At 54.7% G+C, this 20,319-nt stretch overlaps 2 protein-coding genes across 9 annotated transcripts; one reads left to right on the forward strand and one right to left on the reverse strand.

Annotated features, from left to right (window-relative positions):
• Positions 1-3,355: 3,355 nt before the first annotated feature.
• RASGRP4 (RAS guanyl releasing protein 4) lies at positions 3,356-16,882 on the forward strand. 6 transcript variants are annotated; one of them, XM_040445963.1, is made up of 17 exons: positions 3,356-3,468; positions 5,977-6,161; positions 6,586-6,691; positions 6,806-6,868; positions 7,455-7,586; positions 7,686-7,839; positions 9,019-9,192; positions 10,465-10,581; positions 11,386-11,661; positions 12,771-12,851; positions 12,930-13,034; positions 13,147-13,265; positions 13,356-13,500; positions 14,302-14,338; positions 14,443-14,577; positions 14,696-14,808; positions 15,539-16,882. In XM_040445963.1, the coding sequence occupies exons 1-17, from the start codon at positions 3,446-3,448 to the stop codon at positions 15,581-15,583; spliced, it is 2,010 nt and encodes a 669-aa protein (XP_040301897.1). In that variant the 5' UTR covers positions 3,356-3,445; the 3' UTR covers positions 15,584-16,882. The 6 variants fall into 6 exon arrangements, with proteins under 6 accessions (XP_040301897.1, XP_040301891.1, XP_040301895.1 ...); XM_040445957.1 differs by having other exon boundaries at positions 14,443-14,808; XM_040445961.1 differs by lacking the exon at positions 15,539-16,882 and having other exon boundaries at positions 14,696-14,966.
• On the reverse strand, positions 16,853-19,556 carry FAM98C (family with sequence similarity 98 member C). 3 transcript variants are annotated; one of them, XM_040445975.1, is made up of 8 exons: positions 19,428-19,556; positions 19,163-19,311; positions 18,949-19,083; positions 18,333-18,538; positions 18,016-18,093; positions 17,808-17,924; positions 17,296-17,463; positions 16,853-17,184 (listed from the first exon to the last, which is right to left on the reverse strand). In XM_040445975.1, exons 1-8 carry the CDS (start codon positions 19,490-19,492, stop codon positions 17,041-17,043), a joined length of 1,062 nt encoding a protein of 353 aa, XP_040301909.1. In that variant the 5' UTR covers positions 19,493-19,556; the 3' UTR covers positions 16,853-17,040. The 3 variants fall into 3 exon arrangements, with proteins under 3 accessions (XP_040301909.1, XP_040301908.1, XP_040301910.1); XM_040445974.1 differs by having other exon boundaries at positions 18,919-19,083; XM_040445976.1 differs by lacking the exon at positions 17,808-17,924 and having other exon boundaries at positions 18,919-19,083.
• Positions 19,557-20,319: the final 763 nt, after the last annotated feature.

Genomic DNA, 20,319 nt, shown 5'->3' on the forward strand with positions numbered 1-20,319 from the left:
GCGTCCGACTTTAGCTCAGGTCATGATTTCGTGGTTTGTGAGTTCGAGCCCCGCGTCGGGCTCTGTGCTGACAGCTCAGAGCCTGGAGCCTGCTTCGGATTCTGTGTCTCCCTCTCTCTCTGCCCCTCCCCAGCTCACATTCTATCTCTGTCTCTCTCTCTCTCTCTCTCTCTCTCTCAAAAATAAATAAATATTTCAAAAAACACCTTACAGCTCAAATTACACATAAAATGTTAATGTGTATATGTTGTTATGTGTTAAATAGTTAAATATTGAAATGTTAATACCATCATCATATATAGCACATAAGTTTGTACCATATTCTTGAATTACATGATGCATAATTACATAATTATATATTTGGGCTAATGTAATTACACAGTCCGATATAATTATATGCTTATTATACATACATGGTATGTTAAATATTAAGCTTTTCCTTAGAATTGTATGTATAACAAAATTATTCTGTGTCATTGTGCATTATATCATAAGATATTAATAGTGTTTCTTTTTTTTTTTTTTTTGTCAGTCATCATGCTGTGTTTTAAGACCTACCCATGCAGCTCTACGGACACCTGTTCTGTGGCTGTGGGGGCTTTGCAGAGCTCCCTGGAGACTGTCCTCAACTTCCAATCTTGCCAGACCAATAGGGTGACTCACCGTTGTTTTAATTTATACTTCCTTGGTCAGTTACCAAGAATTTCTAGCATCTTCTCAGGTGCTTGTCAGAGTTGGGTTTGCTCACACTTGCTCACACTCTTGGCCCATTTTTCTATCAGAGCCGCTGTTTCTCTTGCTGATTTGCAGCTGCGACTTTCACATTCTAAAGATTAATTTCCCATTGATTTTTTAAATTTCTTTAATGTTTATTTATATTTGAATTTTTTTTTTTTTTTTTTAGTGTTTGTTTGTTTTTGAGAGAGAGACAGAGATAGAGTGCGAGCAGGGGAGGGGCCGAGAGACAGGGAGACACAGAATCAGAAGCAGGCTCCAGGCTCCGAGCTGTCAGCACAGAGCCCAATGAGGGGCTGGATGTGGGGCTCGAAACCCAGGAACTGTGAGATCGTGACCTGAGCCTGAAGTCAGTCACTTAACCGACTGAGCCTCCCAGGCGCCCCAATGTTTATTTATATTTAAGACAGAGAGAGAGAGAGAGAGAGAGAGAGAGAGAGAGAGAGAGAAAGAACACATGCACGTGAGTGAGGTAGGGGCAGAGACAGACAGAGGATCTGAAGCAGGCTCTGAGCTGTCAGTAAAGAGCCTGACACACGGCTTGAACTCACAAACTGTGAAATCATGACCCAAGCCGACATCAGACACCTAACCCACTGAGCCACCCAGGTGCCCCTCCCCTTGATTTTAGACATTCTAAAAACGTTGTCCCACTCTGCCATCTTATCGGATATTTGTCCCATGGTGCCTTCATTAAGAGAAATAGTTATTTGGATGTTATCAAATGCATCCTTTTTCTGTCTTATGAGTTTTTGTGGTTTGCTTCAGAAGTCTTTTCCTTTGTGGTTGATGGTGTTATTGTTGGTTTTAACCATCCCTGCAGGTCTTGAGAGCTGCGCTACTGCGGTGGGGGGGGGGGGGAGGGAGGGGCTTTACTGATCTCCCTCCCTGAGACTTCTGGGGGAGGAGGAGGGGTGTGGAGACACCACAAGCTAGACTCCGCCAACAGCGTTACATCACCTCGCAGATACTAGGGAGACAGGCTGACAGACAGACAGCACATCATGGACGGCACTGCTTGAGACTGGGGGGGCCCCCCCGGCCCGCGGTAAAGAGGTAGGGAGAGGAAGAGAGAGAGAGGGCCTGAGAGCATACAGTATATCACGTAATGGAAAAGCTAAACAGAATGAGCTCTGTGCTTGTCTAAATGTTCTGGCATGAAAAAAAAAGTCCATGGTGACTTCTTTTAGTGAAAAAAAGAAAGGAGTAAAAATATACTTCTAAGAGAACTTTGGTTGAATTGACTAACATCCTAGGTTTGGCAGAAGCATATTAATTACTCTGACCTATTTATTCCACTCCTGGGTATCTACCTACAGAACTGCACCCTTTAACGTTCAGCAAAAGACAGGTGCTAGAATGTTCACAGTAGCCTGAGTCACAATAGCCCCAAGCCAGAAGCCTCTCAGCTGTCCATTACGGGGAAATTGATCAATACATCATGGAATAGTCACACAAAGGAAGACTATACCGTAACAAAAAGGAATAAACTACAACCAGGCATAACATGAAAGCATCACGAAAACAGGACTAAATAAAAGAAGTCAGACACAATAAATCATTCCATTTATCAACAGCTTGAAACTAGGCAAAACTACCCTGCTAGAAATTAGGCTACTGGTAAGTTTCAGGAGGTAGGCGCTGGGTTGGGGCTTATGCAGGGGGCTCGTGCAGGATGGGAATGTTCTGTTTCTTGACTTCGTGACTGTCACGTAGACACATTCAGCTTATCACAATTCATCACCCTACACACGTATGATCTGCGCTTTTTTTTTTGTACGTCAACTTAAAAATATGTCAAGCATGACACACTTAGGTAAAAGGAAAAAAAAACACATACTCGAAAGAAGAGTCTGTTTCTAGGAGCGCGTATTTATGTACCTCAACAAATGCATAGCTCACAGAGCAGATGTACCCCAGCAGTATGTGCTACGGGTCCCCTGCCTAAGAGGGACAGTGAGATGGGGAAGGGGCTCCCCAGAGGGTTTACATCCATCTATAATGTTTTTCACAATAAAATAACAGTCTTTAAGTTTCTGTCGTGATTAAATTAGTTGATTTTTTAAAGCCCCTGTAACATTGTGTGGTATACAGTAGGCGCTGCCTCAGGGTTTGTCACAATAAAGGTAATAAAGTAAAAATGTTTTCTGGGACACAAATGGTCTCATTAAAACTAAAATCAGGAATAAAAGAAACATAAGAAATAGACGAAGTACCATGTCTTGTGACTTTCCACTCACACCTTTGTGTATTACATACGTGAACATGTCCTTGTAGAAATACCGACTTCTGAGTACGTGTTTTCGCATAAATGTGTCATATTGGGCGTACTTAAAGAAAAAACAAAATAACTGTTCTCAGTGAAGTACGACAGCGACAGAACAGACCAGTGAGGGAACAGAGAATCTCGGGTCTCGAGACAGAAAAGATGGGGGAGATAGAGAGCCCGCTGGGCGCCTGGGGGTGGGGGCTGGCAGCACCGGAAACCTCAGCCTGAAGGGATCCCCGTGTGGGGGGAGGGGGGACCTTTGGTCTCTCCCCAGCCTCTTCCTTCCCCCTGGCCTGGGGCTGGGTGGGGAGGGGAAGTTCCTCTTTCCTTCCCAAGCACCAGAGGAGGCCCCAGCTCCCAAGGGGCTAAGAAGCTGGAGCACTGGGGAGGAGGAAGAACTGAGCCAGACTTTGGCAAGACCCCCTCCCCCCACCAGGAAGCATGAACAGGAAAGACAGCAAGAGGTGAGAGGACCCTCCCCAGGAAGACTGGGAGCACCCTCAGCGCGCCTCGGGCTGCGTGGGAAGGCCGGGGAGTACTAAGGCGGCTGGTAGGGTGTTGGGCTCCTTCAGCGACAGGAGCAGGGGCAGGGGGCACCAGGCGAAAGATGCTGCAGGGAGTCCAGAGCCGCTGGCTGGGCCAGGACCGTTTGTATGAGCCCCTGGGTCTTGTCCTCGCTGTCTCCGGAGTTTGAGCTGCTCTGTATCCTCTGCTACCCCGCCCCCACTCATCCCTGCTCCCTAGATTGGCTGTCTCTGTCCTCCCTCGGGTCCTCCTCGCTCCCCATCACAGTCGCTCCCTCGCTGCCCCCTGCCCCTGGACTGGAAACTCCAGGCTCCCGCAGGGCCCTGCCCCGGGGGGAGGGGAGTGTGACGCAGGGCATGGCGGCTCTCCTGCTTCTTAAACCACTCCTGGCTGCTCCAGACACTCCAGAGAGCAGCCGGTCCACAGGTAAGGGCCTAGCAGCTTCTGGAATGGGCTTCCTGTCACCTGGGCAAGCTTGCTCTCCTGTCCTCACAGGCGTGATGGTGGCTGGGTCCCTAGCCTGGGTAGCTCCTCCGGCCTCCTCTGGCATGGCTCTGATGGGTAAAGGGGTCCCCTCCCTATAATAGCCAGCAGTTTACTGGTGGAGACCTGGCTACCTCATTTTCTGGCTGTGTGACCTTATGTAAGTCACTTAACTGCTCTGTGCCCTGGTGTCTTCCTCCCAGAAGTCCTCAGTGAGACAGTCTGACTAGTGGTTCTCAAGCCCAAGTGTGCATCAGAACCCCCTGGAGGGCTTGTAAAACACATTGCTGGGCGCCTGGCTGACACAGTCGGTGGATCATGTGACTCTTGATATCGGGATTGCGAATTCACGCCTCATGTAGGGTATAGATATTACTTAAAAATAAAAAAATCATTAAAAAAATTTTGTGTGTGTGAGAGAGACAGAGAGCGCTCACAGAGCGTGAGCGGGGGAGGGGCAGAGAAGGAGACACAGAATCTGAAGCAGGCTCCAGGCTCTGAGCTGTCAGCACAGAGCCCGACATGGGGCTCGAACTCACTGACCCGTGAGATCATGACCTGAGCCCAAGTCGGACGCTTAACCGGCTGAGCCACCCAGGCACCCCCAAAAGAAAAAGAAAAAGAAAAAGAAAAAAATAAAATAAAATAAATAAAAAATAAAAAGTATTCAGAACTCAGTCGATACCAGCTAACCACAGTCAATACTGATTCCCTGAACCCTTATGATGCCCCTGGGACACGGCAGTGCCTTCGTTACGAGAGTCTCTGATTTCACCCCACGCCCCAGGCCTGGCTTCTGGTTTGCCCCATCACTTTCTCTCTATCTCAAGTTCAACCTTCCCATCTCTGGCCACTTAACAGCCTGAGTGAACTAAGTCCTTTATTTAGCACTTCTGAAGAGCGAGGCATTGAATGTTCATAATAAATTCCTTGGGAAGGTCTCAGGACGACTCTCCTTTTTCATATGGGGAAACCGAAGCCCAGAGAAATGAAGTGACCAGCACAAAGTCACACAGCCAACATAAGTGTCTCTAATCCCATTTTGTGAGAGCCAAGGCCGTGCCACCCTGAATTCTGCTGCCTCCTTCCTCCACCACCCCTGACTCTCCATTACCCTCTTTCCCCAACTGGAACACGAGCCTCAGGGAGGCACAAGGCAGAGCGAGGGTTATTTTTAAACTTTCCTTGAAGCTGCCTCAGCCCCAGGGACCCTGCCCAGCTCTGAAGAGCCCTGGTGAGGCCACTTTGCCCCTGTATCTTCTCTCCGAATCCAGGGACCCGGGCTGGTGGCTAAGACTCAGGTCCCACCAAAGTACTGTCTTGGGGTGGGGTGTGTCACCTCAGTGGGGGCTCCAGCTGGGAGAGGGATGACAGATGGGATCTCAGGGTCTGCTGCTTTCCTGAGGGCTGGGGGAGGGAGCGGGCCGTGCTTTAGAGCAAAGGGCAATTGGGAAGAGTCTCCCTGAAGGCAGAACCTGGGGAGGACAGGAATGATTCTGGGGGGGGGTCTTTTCCCATGATTCTCTGGGAGATCAAGAGTCGTCCCAGGGGTCGGCCAACAGGAAGTCTCTCCAAAATGCCTTGGGACTGTATAGTTAAGGGGAATTGGAGCCAATGCCTGGAGGAAGGAGTTCTTATGATTCCCTGTAGGGTCTGTAGTAATCCTGGGGGTCTTCTCCCATGATTTCCTGGGGGTTCAGGGTGGTCTTGAGAGTCTTTTCTCCCGATTCCCTGAGGGGGGCAGGAGTAATCCTTTGAGTTTACCTGTAAGAGAGGGCTCCCATTATCTGGAATACTGCAGGGGTTTTCTCCCATGAGTCCATGGTCGGTCAGGAGGCTTCGTCTGGGGCTTTGCCTTTGGGAAGCTTCTCCCATAATGCCTCGGGGCTTGGGGGTCAAGAAGAATTCTGAGGGTCGGCCCAAAGGAAGGGGTTCCCATGATTCCCTGGGGGGTGTGCCCACAGGAAGTCCCACCAGGAATGCCCAGCAAAGACAGGGGGGCGGGGCCGGCCCCGACAGGCCCGGCGCCACAAGACATGCCCCAGCCCCCGGGAAATCAGCAAGGTCATGGCTTCCATGGCTCTGGGCATGCTGAATGAGGGCGGCTGCAGCGAAGATGAGCTGCTGGAGAAATGTATTCAGTCCTTCGGTGAGTGTCCCCTTCCCTGGCCAGCCTCCCTGGCCCTCAGGTGGTAAAGCACCCACCTCTCTGTAGGCCTCAGTTTGGGGGGGCGGGGGTATAAAATGGGAGCAAGGGTGTGCGGAGTGAATCTCCAGCACTACATTAGGGATGAGAGAAACACGTGCATTTCTTTTTCCCGAGATGTGGAGGAGGAGGAGGTCTGATGCTATTTCCATCCACACCATGACTTGCCAGGTACTGTGCTGGTCTACGCACAGCACAGACCAGGAAACTGAGACACCCTAAGGAGGCTAAGTGGCTTGCCCTAGTTCATGCAGGGAGTCACCGGTAGAGCCGGAGTCGGAACCAGCTAGTCCAACTGGCTGTGGAGACTCTGCAGTCTTTGGTCCAGGAGCCATTCTGACACAGAGTCCCCTCCTCCCGCCCCCAGACTCAGCTGGCAGCCTGCGCCGTGGGGACCACGTTCTCAACATGGTGCTGGCCATGCACAGCTGGGTGCTGCCTTCCGCCCACCTCGCTGCCCGCCTGCTGACCTTATATCCTCCCAGGGCCACGAGCAGCGGGTGGAGGGCGGAGGGCAGAGACGGGCGGGTCTGGAAGATGGGGGCAGGGTGAGCAGGCAGGTTGGCAGAGCCTTGACCGGAACTCAAGTACCAGGAAGCCACAGGGGACACACAGGAGCTGAGGCGGCTGCAGATCTGCCACCTGGTCAGGTAGGGTGGGGTCAAGAACGCTACTCCCATGACCCGGGGTCCCCACCGGCCTCCTTCCCCCAAAAAACACCTCCCGGGGATTCTCCAGCCCAATCCCCCACAGATCCAAGCCCTGCTCCCCCAAATACCGCTTCTGAGACCAGCCCCGCTTTGGTTCCTAAGACCCTCCCAGTTCTGCCCCTTAGAACCCTCACCTCTTAGAGACCCTCTCCCACCTGATGCCCAGAGACCTCTAGCTCTGATGCCCCAAACCCCCACCTCTCACATACCCCGGCCTAGCTTTTAAGACCCCCTCACCTTGTTCTCCCCAAATTTCACTCCTCAGAGGCCCCCGGCTTAGTTCCTGAGACCCCTCCACTATCCTGCTTCCTAGCAATTCCACCTCCAAGAGATCCCCCCAACTTATCTTCCACTGATCCCCCAGCCTGTGTTAAGAGGCCCCCTGTCCCACTTCTAGAGACAGCCCTAGGCTGGGGCCTCTCCAAACCCTGACCTTCCAGAGACCCCTGGCCCGAGATTCCTCAGCCCAAGAGACCTCCTTTAGAGACCTTGCCCACCCCCACCCCTGTCTCTAAACCACCCGCAGGTACTGGCTGACCCAACACCCGGAGACAGTGCATCAAGAGCCTCAGCTAGAAGAGGTTATCGGGCGCTTCTGGGCCACTGTGGAGCAGGAGGGCAACTCTGCCCAGAGGAACCTGGGAGACTCCTCCACCCTGTGAGTCAGCCCTCCCCACCCCCGTTCGGCCGCCTCTCTCCTCACCCTCACATCCTCCACCCCGCACCCATCCAGTACCCTGCCCCTCTTTGCCCCCAGCCTGAGCCCCGGGGGCCCTGGCCCCCCGCCCCCTCTGAGCAGCCCAGGCCTCGGCAAAAAGCGCAAAGTGTCCTTGCTCTTCGACCACCTGGAGACGGAGGAGCTGGCTCAGCATCTCACTTACCTGGAGTTTCGCTCCTTCCAGGCTATCACGGTGAGGACGCCCTCCCCGAGCTGGGAAGGGCTAGGAGTGGGGGAGCCTCCAAGAGTCAGAGGGCCCGGGCATGGGCTTTGAGCAGGGATCTCAGACTCTCAAGATGGGTGCCAGAAGGTTCAGTAAAAGGAGTTAAGCTGACTGAGGACAGAACCCCTGGGTTCAAATCCAGCAGCCCCTCCTTATCTGTGTAACTTTGAGTTCGTTTCTCAGCCTCTCTGGGACTCACGTGTCTCATTTATAAGATGGCGGTCCCCATACCTCAGTAGATGGTCAGGAGAATTCAATTAAAATGTCCGCTTAAAAATGCTTGTCACACTACCTGGCACAGTAGTAAGTAAGTGCTCAGAATATTTTGTTAATTATTAATTTATTCGGGAGGCATTGAAGTTCACTGTGCTTCAGTTCCATTATCTATAAAAAGGGGGGATTTCACAGTTCCTGCCTCGTAGGATCAGTGCCCGGTCCAGACTGAATGCTATCTGGTAGAACCATTTGAAATTGTAGTATTTTGCCATGTTTTACCTACCCAAATGATCATTTCATATGCTTCAACCTCTATATAAGTATACTTATGGTATATATAAGTGCGTGTGTGTGTGTGTGTGTGTGTGTGTGTGTGTGTGTGTGTAAGTATTAGCTATTGCCATCGCCACTTCAAGGGAAGGTCACCACCAGTTCCTTCATCTGGAAATATCCTGATTGTTCACACACACACATGTGCAGTACATGTGGGCATGGAATGTTGACCCCTTGAGCAGAACAAATAGAAATCGCTTTTGTGTCTCTTTGCCATTCTTCCTTTTGCTGACTGCACACCAGGCAGGTATACAGATAGGGGCAATAGACTGGGTTCCCACCCGGACTCTCGCCTGTGTGACCCTGGGCAAGTTATCTTCTCTGTGCCTCGACAGTCTCATCTCTAAAATGTGAATAATATAGTCACGATATTCACTTCGTAGAGTTGATGTGAGGATTAAATTAGTTAATATAACAAAGGACTGAGAACAGTGCCTGACTTTATTTAAATATTTCTCTTCAGAGGGGGAGGGCCACGGTGACGTCAAGGACATGTGACAGCCAGACTAGGGCCTCAGAGGTCACGACTGCTAGGGGGATGGGCGTGTGAGGGCAAGGCCGCGGCACCCCTGCCCACCCTGATGCCCACCTCACCCCCAGCCCCAGGATCTGCGGGGCTACGTTTTGCAGGGCTCCGTGCGGGGCTGCCCGGCCCTGGAGGGATCCGTAGGCCTCAGCAACAGCGTGTCCCGCTGGGTGCAGGTCATGGTGCTGAGCCGTCCGGGGCCGGCACAGCGCGCGCAGGTGCTGGACAAGTTCATCCACGTGGCACAGGTGAGGCCCGCCCCCAGGGACTGAGGGAACCGCCACCCGCAGTTCTCAGACCCCACCCCCCAACCCCCCTCGCATTCCTGCTGCCCTGCCCTCGGCCACAGCTGACCCGCGCGAGTGGTGACGTCATCCACATCCTGGCCCCGCCCCCTCGCATCACGCCCACCCTGACTCCGCCCCCGAGGCCCCAGTCCCGAGGTTCTAAACCCGGACTGTGCGCTTCTTTCCTGGCCTGGATAGCGCCACGTCGAACCCGCCCCGGCACTCCCTTCCTTGGTCCTAGATGTAGCTGTTGACGATGCTCCCCCCCCTTGCCCAAGCCCCATGCCCGAATATTCTGCCTACGGGGCAGTGAAAGCGTCTCTTCCATGCCCCCACGTTTGCGTCACCCTCACCTCGGTCTCTAGGCCCCAGCCGTCCCTTCGGCTGCATACTTCCCTCCCCATCACGTCAGGTATGTCCTTGGCCCAGCCCCACTGTGTCACAATCCCTCTCTTCCCCTTCCCTAAATAGATACCTTCTCTCCTTTCTGGAGAAAAGGGAAGCCTCCTGCCCCCACCGTGGCCACGCCCCTTTGCGTACTTCCTCGCAGACCACGCCCTTCCTCTCGCGTCTTCCAACGCACTGCTTCGCCTGTCTGCCTGACCGCCTGTCTGGCCCCTAAGACCTGGAGGTTCTAGTGTCTGCCCCTGGCCTCCTCCCGCTGAGTGTCTTCCACTCCTCCCTGGCTCTCCCCCCCGGCCCCCCTCCTCACAGCGACCTCTGCTCTGCAAACTTGAAAAAGAGGAGGATGAGACAGTTGCCCCTGTTGCCCGGCTGACCCCACACTTGTCTCTCATGTCCTTCTGACCCTTCCATTTCACTCTGGCCCCATTCACCTCTGCCCGGTTCCTAACTCCTGCCCAGAGCCCAGGCCGTCTTGTCTCCCTGTCTGACCCCCAGGTGCCCAGCACCCTGACATCTGTCTGAATCCCCCACACCTGTCTAGTCCCCAAACCTGTCCAACTCCTCACACTTGCCTGACTACCCCCCTCCCGCCACACTGTTCTCTGAACTGACAGTCTATCACCTGCTCGACCCCCCACCCCGCCCCATTAATGCCCATATACCTGCTTGCGGCCCACCCCTGCCTGACACATCTAACCTGATGCCCACACTGGTCCATACCCACATACGCCTGACACCCCAGCTCAACCTGGATGCTGTCACGTGAAACCCCATTTTGCCTATCCTCCATGTGATACCCACCATCTCAGCATCACCCTTCCTTCCTAGAGGCTCCACCAGCTACAGAATTTCAACACACTGATGGCGGTCACGGGGGGCCTGTGTCACAGTGCCATCTCCAGACTCAAGGACTCCCATGCTCATCTGAGCCCTGACAGCACCAAGGTGAACCCCCACTCTTCTCCCAGGGTTCCAGCGGTCAATTATCCTGAACCACCCCGCACTTTCTCCCAATCCCCTCCATCCACCTAGGGGCCCTGGAGCCACCTGGAGACCTTGTTCCTCCAAATCCGACAGACCCCCAGACTCTGTCCTCTGCCTGCCTTCTTCCCTCCTCAACCATGCATGCATCATGCTGACCCCTCTCTACTCCGTGTTTCCGGTCCTGAGCAGGACTGGAGGGAGACACGTAAGAGAGATGGTAGCAGAGAACTTGCAGTCCAGGCGGGGAGTGAAATGATGCCCCTAAGGACACCAAATTTAGGCCACCCATGGGAGGAGCATGGGTTAGGCGTGTCCTGGGAAGTGCACGGGGAGAGTGAGGTACTCATGAGTCCAGTGTATGGCTGAAGTCAGGATCTGGCAGGAAATTAGACTGGAGATGCCCAGGGTGGGGGATCCTGATGAGACCTGCGAGCTGAACTAAGGTGTCTGGGCTTTATCCAGATGGCAATGGGGAGTTGGGAAGGTTTGGTAATGACGACAGCACGCACGATCAGATTTTGGTTTTGGAAAAAAATCACTAGCCTGGGGAATGGGGGATACGGAGCTTTCTGAAATGGGGACCCAAAAGGAAAAGCAGTTTGGGGGAGGAGGTTGCTGAGGCCAATGGGGGACAGGAGGGGGCTCGGGGAGCTGTCCAAAATGCCACTGGACCCCTGGGAGTCTGGAACTCACGCGGGTGGCTAAGGGAGCAGAAATGGCCTCCCCCATAACATCCCCCCCCCCCGATACGCCCCTCCCCCACAGGCCCTGCTAGAACTGTCTGAGCTCCTCGCTGCCCACAACAACTACGCCCGTTACCGCCGCACCTGGGCTGACTGCACGGGCTTCCGGCTGCCGGTACTGGGCGTGCACCTCAAAGACCTGGTGTCCCTGCATGAGGCGCAGCCCGACAGGTTGCCAGACGGCCGCCTGCACCTCCCCAAACTCAACAGCCTCTACCTGCGGCTGCAGGAGCTGGCAGCCCTCCAGAGGCAGCACCCGCCCTGCAGTGCCAATGAGGACCTGCTGCATCTGCTCACGGTGAGCCGCCCCGCCCCACCCCTGCCCAGGCTGGGCGCCCCTAGACTGCACCTGGAGGGTGCAGGGGTTTACAGTCCTGGGCGCGACAGCGTCTGCACCCTTGTGGCGCCCATTCTGCAGATTGGGAAACTGAGGTCCACAAGGTGAAGTCACTTGCCTACTGTCCCACAGCAGTAAAACCTGCATTTGAACCCAAGCAGCTCAGCCTCAGAACCCGTGTGTTAACGTGTTAACCACCATACTACATCCTGAGATTGAGGGTGTGCGATTCCAGCTACGTTCTATTTATATAACGTAAATAACAACATATATATCCTCCCCCCCTCCTTGCCAAGGAGCTACAAATTGAGACTGGGATCCTGAAGGCCATGAGGTCTAAGACTGATTTGCAGACCTAAGACAGGACCACCAGCTACATAATTTGCAGGGCCGGTGCAAAATGAAAATGTGGGGCTCCTTGTTCAAAATTCTTAAGAATTTCAAGACGATGACAGCAGGGCATTAAATGAAATGGGGGCCCTTCAAAGTATGGGGCCTGCCTGTGAAGCTGGCCTTGCCCTGAGATGAGTGGGGCCCAAGGCCCTATGCTTTATTGATTCTAGAAGGCTATCAAGCCCAAATATTTATTGAGCACCTGCTGCGAGCCAGGCACTACTTTAGGCACTTAGACTCACAGCAGTGAGCACGTCAGAAAAAACAAAACAAAACAAAACGAAAAGAACAACAACAACAACAAAAACCTCCTGCTGTTCTTGTGGGGCTGACTTCCCGGTAGTGGAGAGACAGCCAATAAAACAAAGTAAGTGAGTAAATCGTACGGTCTTTCGGAGGATAAGTGCCATAGAGAAGGCCAAAGTAGGAACCAGCAAGGAAAGTGACAGGGGTTTACAATTTTAAAAAGGACCAAAAAAGGCCTCAGTGAGAAGGTGGCATTTCTGGACTAGGGAACAGGGGTGTGGAGACTGAATGGTGGCTGGGTGGGAGAGAGGACCCTAGGAGTCCCCAGAGAAGAGGGGCTTGGGAGGAGGATGAGAGTGGGGATCCGGGCAGGGTGCAGGCCGAGGGCAGAGGCTGGAGAGGAGGGTCTGTAATGCCCTGCCCACCCGCAGCTTTCCCTGGATCTCTTCTACACGGAGGACGAGATCTATGAGCTTTCTTACGCCCGGGAGCCCCGCTGCCCCAAGAGTCTGGTGAGAACTGACCCCTGACCCCTGGCCCCGGCCCCAGCCCATGCACTGACTAACTGTGCCCCTCTGTCCCTGCCCCAGCCACCCTCCCCCTTCAAAGCGCCCCTGGTGGTGGAGTGGGCCCCTGGCGTGACACCCAAGCCTGACAGGGTCACCCTGGGTCAGCACGTGGAGCAGCTGGTGGAGGTGAGGAGGGGCCGGGAGGGAAGGTATCTGTACAGTCCCGACGCAGAGGACGAGATCTAAGACTGAGGATCACGATTTGGCCTTACTCTGCCCTCCCCATGCTCCCCTGAAGTCTGTGTTCAAGAATTATGACCCAGAAGGCCGAGGAGCCATCTCTCAGGAGGACTTTGAGCGATTCTCAGGCAACTTCCCCTTCGCCTGCCATGGGCTTCACCCCCCGCCCCGCCCGGGGTAAGCACTCCCGACCTCTGGGTCCCCCAAAGACGAGGATGCTGGGGTTGCCAGGACTCCTGGTCATGCTGAGGTGGTCTGTGCCCCTAGGAATGGCTCCTTCACCCGAGAAGAGCTGACGGCGTACCTGCTCCGGGCCAGCGCCATCTGCTCCAAGCTGGGCCTGGCCTTCCTGCACACCTTCCACGAAGTCACCTTCCGCAAGCCCACCTTCTGTGACAGCTGCAGTGGCTTCGTGAGCACCCTGCCCCTCTATCATCACCCCTAGTGCCCATCCCCCCTGAAGAGTCCCAAGTCCTAACTCCTTACGGCCTGGACTCAAAAGGCCAGCCCTGCCCTGGAGGGCCCACAGTCCCCAAGTCCCAGATGATCCCCAAGTTCCAGAAAAGCCCCCAGGCTCGAATAATCCCCACATCCCGTGTAAACCCTAAACACTGGATATACCCAAAGTCTGGATAATGCCCAAATCCCAGATGATCTCCATCCTGGATCACTGCCAAACCACGGGTATCTAAAACTGTAGATTATCTCCAAACAGAATCAATTTCCAAGTCTTTAGGATCCAGATTAATTCAAACCCTGGATAACTTTCAAATTGAAGGTATCCTCAAATTCTGGATAATGGACAGATCTCTCAATCTCCAAACCAAAACGAATTCACATACCTTGGATTACTTTTCCAAACCTATTTTTCATTCACTAAATATTTAGTAAGTACCTCCTGTGTGTCAGGCAGTTCTGGACTTGAGGGCTGGGGGGGGGGGGGGGGGGGCTCAAGCAGGCAACAGGAAACCCAATCCCTGCCCGTAGAATGTACATTTCATTCATTCCAGATTTTACTTAATTCTAATATCCTAGATGACTCCCCAGACTTGCAGTAACCTCCAAATCCCTTTAATCCCCAGATCCCCCCTTAAGCCCCTGGCCTGGAGAATTTCCCAAACCACATGGTCTCCATGCTTCCAGAGACCAACCCCACCCCCATCCACAGCCCTCTCCCCTCGCCTAGGTAACCAATTCTGCTTTCTCTTACCAGCTCTGGGGCGTCACCAAGCAAGGCTACCGCTGTCGGGGTGAGTGAGGCATCAGTGGTGGGGAGGGGATCCAGCACTTACAGGCTGGGCGGCTGGGGGGCCCAGGCTGGGCCTCTGGCCGCTAACTGCTGACCTTGCCTCAGACTGTGGGCTGTGTTGCCACAAACACTGCAGAGACCGTGTGAAGGTGGAGTGTAAGAAAAGGCCAGGGGCCAAGGGCGATGTGAGCCCCCCTGGAGCCCCTGGCCCACCCACACCAGCTCCCCACGCCAGCTGTGGTAAGACCCAGGGTGTGGCAGTCCCGGGAAGGAGGCCTGGTGGATGGGGATTAACTTCAAGGTCACAAGGCCCTTCCCGTCGTAACCACGCCACCCACGCCCATCACCCCACAAACAGGCACAGAGGACAATCTCTCCTACACACTATCCCTGGAGCCGGAGACGGGGCACCATCTTCGCCATGCTTGGACTCAGACAGAGCCCCCGCACCCTTCCTGGGAACCACAGACGGTGAGGAGGGACTGCCCCCCTACCGCCAGCTGGATACAGGGGAGACCAGGCCATTTGCTTGGGGGAACCAAGGCAGATCTGGAAAAGCATAGCAAAGCAAAAAGGTGAAAGAGTCCTCAACTGCTTGGATAGGAGAGTATAGATACTGGTTAATTTCTAATGTTGAGGGAAAAATAAAAATTTCAGTCTGGTGGGGTGGGAAGAGGGGCTAGCCGCTAGTAGAACAGAAGAAGAATTCTGAGGGGGCACCTGGGTGGCTCAGTCAGTTAAGCATCCGACTTCAGCTCAGGGTCGTGATCTCACAGCTTGTGAGTTCGAGTCCCACGTCAGGCTCTGTGCTAACAGCTTAGAGCCTGGAGTCTGCTTCGGATTCTGTGTCTCCCTCTCTCTCTCTGCCCCTCTCCGCTCATGTTCTGTCTCTGTCTCCAAAATAAATAAACATTTAAAAAAAAGAAAAAAAAAGAATTTTGAGGAGAAAAAAGAAAAGGACAAAGATAAGGCCAAATTCACCAGGAGCTATAATTTATGTCAGTGGAATAAATTTTACTCTTCAAAGGTACAGACCTTCAGATTGAGTTTAAAAAAAAAAAAAAAAAAAAAAAAAAGCCAGAACATCCCTGGGGACGTTCATCCATCCACTAAACAGAAGTTTGGGTGAGGCTCCGCCCCCTCGCAGTTTCTCCTAGATACCAAACACTCCCCACATCACCCAATGTCTTCCTCCTTCCAGGTGCCCCTCGAACGACGGCCCTGCCCACCCAGCCCTCCACGCTGAATTCCTAGACCCTGCTTGGGTCTGACCTCTCTCACCTCCCCCACAGTCAGTCCCAAGTCCTATTCTTCGGCCTCCAGCAGGACCCCCAAAGGCGTCACCTCCTTCGCATCCACACTGCCTTCAGCGAAGAGTTTGTCATTTCTTACTCCGAAAGTTTCTTCTTTTGCATCAGAGTGCCTACAACCTGTATTCTGTTTTCCTGCACTTAGCATCTGTGTGGTTTCATGGTGGATATGTTTAGACCTAAGTGTCATCTCACCGAGTCCTTACATCTCCATTTTACAGATAAGGAAACCGAGGCCCAGGGAGGTTAAGCTGCTCTCTAAGGTGGCAGAGCTCCTAAGTGTTGGAGGCAGGACTCAAACCCTGGTCTTCTGTCTGCCTCTAAAACGGAAGCTCCTTACCAATATGCTACACTGACAGCATGGGTCAGGATGGGAGGGGATAGGCTGGGCAGAGTTCCTAACTCTGGGGCTCCAGAGACAGGAGAGAAGGCTGGAGTAGAGATGGAACAGGGAGCCTGTGAACACCTGAGTCCCTCCTCTGCTCAGAGCCCTTCCACGCCTCGGTCTCACTCGGGGGAAAGCCAGAGTCCTCACTGTGGCCCACCTCCCACAATCTATTTGTCACCTCTCTGACCTTACCTACCACCACCCACCCCCTTACTCATCCTGCTTCAGCTACACTGAACCCTATGGTCCCTGAACGTGCCAAAAATACTCCTACCTCAGGGCCTTTGCACTGGCAGTTCCCTCTGCCTGGAGTGCTCTTCCAGAGGCCTCCATGGCTCCCTCTTTGGGACTTAGCTCAAATGTCACCTTCTCAGTGAGGCCCCTCTGACCATACTCGAAGTTGCAATCCACCCCCAGTCCTGCTTCTGTTTTCCTGCTTTGTTTTTTCCCCAAAGTCCTTTACCCATCTGACAAACAATACTTTTTTACCTATTTATCTTGTTGAATGTCTGCTCCTCGTCACCAGAAATGTCAGCTCCAGGACAGCAGGGGTTTTTATAATCTATACTTTTCGCTACTGTATTCCTGGTGCCTAGAACGGGGCTGGCACATGGTGGGCACCTGAGAACTGTTCGTCCAATGCCGGCATGTCTCCTTCCCTATGCCCACAGGAAGGGAAAGATGTGTTGCTAAAGAGCAAAGGACTATGAGGGTCAGAGCAACAGGGGCCTGTTGAAACCCAGTGGACATAGACACCCCTACCCCTTCTCAAACCTGAGCACCCCTGGCCTGACCCCACAGAGACAGGTCCTACAGCTGTCATAAATTAAATTTATTTTCTAGAGAACGTGGTCCTTGCTGTTGAGTGGTGGATGGGGGAAAGACTTCTGGGACCTTAGGAACAGAGGATGTGGGGCCTGGGAGCCAGATGCCAAGATAAACTCTCAAAATGACTCCGCGAGGATTGGCAGAGAGGATCCCCCCCACTCGACCACCAGTTCCCCTTTACTTCTTCTTCTTCTTGCGACCCCAGCTCTGGCGGCCTGCCTTCCGCCCACCTCCGTCCTCTCTTCTGCTCTGCCAGCTGGGCATGGGAGCCTCCAGCTCATTTGGACGGCCCCCTCGGTCTGGCACGTTGCCCATAAGCACCTGAGAGTTGATCAGATTTGAGGTTCAGGGAAGAAAAATGAACACGGAGACCAGAGAGCCAAGTGTGAAGGCCAAGGATGCTGGGGCCCTTCCCTACTCCCAGGTGCCCACCTTGTTGATGGCACAGCAGGTCCCTCGGCGGGCAGCCTTGCTGGTGGCTGGGACAAGACGAGACAGGTCCGCTCGGGCAGCCAGGACATGTGCGATGGAGACGTCTGATTCTGGGCTCAGAGCCTCTCGAATTGGGATCAGCACTACCTTCATGGCTTCTCCTTGGGCCTGGGGACGGAGGCATGGAAAAGGTGCCCAAGAGCCCTCCCCAGGTGGCATCTGCCATCTTGGAAGCATCTCTTTCTCCACTTAGGGTCTCACCCCCCACATCTCTAAACAAGAGCTATGTATAGTTCCGAAGACACTCCCAGCTCAAAGCTGGGAATTCTAGAATGTCCTTGGCCCCTAGATTTTAGAATGCCCTGGAGGCCCTGCCATTCTAGAGCCCCAAACCTTACAAGAATCTAAAAACCTGGTATAAGGAAATATTCCCGGCCTTCGTTCCTCCTCCCAGTACTCGTAGCCCCCAAACTGGTCCTCCCTGCTCCTGCCAAGGTCCTCTATGCCCACACCTCTGCCCGATCGCTCCAGTGGAAGGCAGATGTCGTGAGGTCCAGGCGCTTGAGGAGAAGGCAGCGGCGACAGCAGTACTGATCTCTCAGCCTTTGGCACAGAGACTCCAATGCCTCCTGGGAAAAAGGCCTCAGTCATGCCAGGGGTCCCCCTGACTCTCATCTCTGGGTGAGGACGCTGTTGGCATACAGCCACACACAGTCTTACCCATCTGGGTGCGTCCAGCGGGTTGCTGAGGAGGGGCTGCAGGAATCCTGGGGGCAGGAAAGGCAGCAGCTCAGAGATCTGACGGGAGAAGGAGGAGTCTGAGGTTGACTAGGCAGAAACCAGATGTACTTTCCGTGGATTCCAGTTCCCCATGGTCCTGAAGACCCAGGCGTCGGAATCAAGAATGGTGGCCACTGCTCTAGAAAAACATCCCCGTGGCTGGGGCACTCCTGCCAGAACCGCTTTTGGAGAAAGGACTCCCCCTACCACAAGGAAAGCGCGGTGGCCCCGGTGCGGAAGGGACTCCAGCTCTCTACCTTGTCATGCAACTCCCACAGCAGCCGGCTGGCAGCGGTCCCAGGCGTAGGTCTGGGCAGCCCCAGAGCTTGGAAGGTAAGGACCAGTTCCTGAACCACGTCATCGCCCTCCTCTGCCCCTTCCCCACAGGGCGGTGCGGGGCTGGAATCCAGCCGCGGGTACAGACGGAGGAGGCGGGCAGCCTGGAGTTCTGAACAGAGAAAGCCTAAAAGAAGGAAAAAGGAGCGGTGCAATCAAGGAGGGCTGCCACCCGACCCACCGACCCACCGGGGTCAGAAAGTTCCATCTGCTTCGCGCCTTCTAGTTCCGCCCACCTAGAACCCCGGCTCTATCTCCAGGATAAGCTCCACCCACTTCGAGACCCTGTCCCCCGCTCGCACTTCGAACCCGGCCCACATCGGAAACACCTGGCCCGCAACAGCAAACCCAACCCACTCAAACATCAGGACTTTCTCGTCAAAATTCTAACCCCACCACCGCCAACCCTCCGGTTCCGCCTCAATTCTGACTGCGCCCCCTTAGGGGAACCCTGGCTCCACCCCAAGGTGCTGAGCCCGCCCCTCTAGAGGCTGTAGCCTCGCCCACTTCCGCATCCTGGGCCAGCCCCCGGCTCACGCAGCAGGCGCAGGCACGCGCCGCGCTCCCGCAGCGCGGCCGCGCAGTCTCCGCCGCAGAGCGCGCGGTCCGGGCAATGCAACTCCCGCAGCACGTCGGCCAACTGTCGCAGGAATTCCTCCTCTGCGCCGGGGCCTGCAGGAGGCGAGACACGTCAGGGCGCGGCGGCGACCTCCGCGGCCCCACCCCTCCGGCCCGCCCGCTCCACACGTACCGTCGCCGGCCCTCAGCACCTCCGCGCTCTCCTCCCGCTCCCGCTCCAGGGCGCCCAGAGTGGCCAGCTCCGCCGCCAGCCGCGCGCACAGCGCCCTGAAGTCTGGACACGAGGTGCCCAGCGACGTCGCCCCCGAGAAACCCTCATACCTGTGGCGGGGCCGAGGCAGCGGGAGGGGGCTGGAGAGGTCAGTAGGAATTTCTGAGGGCAAACCTGTCCCTTCCTGTGCCCCTAGCCACCACCTCCCCCCGCCCGTTCCCCTTACCCTAAGGCTTGCAGGTCCCGGGCCACAGCGACCCACTCCCGCGCTTCCGCCTCCGCCCCCTCCATGAAAGCTTGCCTGTTCTCCAGGCGCGCGCCCCCTGCCGGCCGGAGGGAGGCCCCGCCCAAGGGGCGGCGTGCGCGCCCGGCGCCCCGCTGCGGCTCCGTCCAATCGGCCCCTAAGGGCCTTCGGCGTTCCGATTGGTGCAGGAGGCAGTAGGACCCGCCCCTAGACCTGCCGGCGCGGAGACCTAGAGCGCCGCCCTTCGGGTGACTCAGTCAGGACCGTGGAATCCCCCCAGCTCTGTGAATCCCGCGCGTGCGTTCAGGATCCCAGCTGTCGCGACAGGCCAGCGGGTGTCGCTATTGCTGCAGCTTAGAAACTTCGGTTTCCTTTTTCTCATCCTCCCTCAGATGCCCTCTGCTCTTGAAGCACCCTAGACCAAGTGTTGTCCTCCCAGCTCCGCTCCAAATGCAGAAACTTGTTTCCACCATTCCAACTGAGGGTTGGAATTCTGTCAGGGACTCAGGAAGCCCGGCTCACCCCCTCACACACGCACCCCCAACAGAGCGAGGCCCTCCGTCTCATCGATCGCAATGCGGGAGTTGGGCCCTCACCCCTCTGGCTCCCTAGGCCTTGGAAAGGGAGCAGGTGCAACATCCCGTCGTGGTTAAGAGATTGCACCCTGGGTTAGGATTTGGGTTTGAGTCCACCACTCACCACCTGTGTCTCCCTGCCAAATTGCTTCCTAGCCGTACAAGGATGAAACTAGTCGTGAGAATGAGTCCTGTACGTACATGTTTAGTAGACATCCCGGGGTACTCAGTAACTAACAACGTATATTGAATATTTTGTGTGTGCTACTAAAGCATCTCAGATCCATTTTAGGGAGGAG

The sequence above is a fragment of the Herpailurus yagouaroundi genome, unplaced genomic scaffold (assembly GCF_014898765.1).
Source record: "Herpailurus yagouaroundi ecotype Mexico unplaced genomic scaffold, PumYag 194, whole genome shotgun sequence".
Taxonomy (NCBI): domain Eukaryota; kingdom Metazoa; phylum Chordata; class Mammalia; order Carnivora; family Felidae; genus Herpailurus; species Herpailurus yagouaroundi.

Bases quoted from the DNA above. Each gene is read 5' to 3' on its own strand.
- RASGRP4 (XM_040445956.1), top strand. From the start codon at position 3,446: ATGAACAGGAAAGACAGCAAGAG. The intron at 10,582-11,385 runs GTGAACCCCCAC...CCTCCCCCACAG, and splicing joins TGAGCCCTGACAGCACCAAG to GCCCTGCTAGAACTGTCTGA. The intron at 13,501-14,301 runs GTGAGCACCCTG...TTCTCTTACCAG, and splicing joins GTGACAGCTGCAGTGGCTTC to CTCTGGGGCGTCACCAAGCA.
- FAM98C (XM_040445974.1), bottom strand. From the start codon at position 19,492: ATGGAGGGGGCGGAGGCGGAAGCGCGGGAGTGGGTCGCTGTGGCCCGG. The intron at 18,094-18,332 runs GTAGAGAGCTGG...TTCTCCCGTCAG, and splicing joins TGTGGGAGTTGCATGACAAG to ATCTCTGAGCTGCTGCCTTT. The intron at 17,464-17,807 runs GTGTGGGCATAG...CTCCGTCCCCAG, and splicing joins ACTGGAGCGATCGGGCAGAG to GCCCAAGGAGAAGCCATGAA.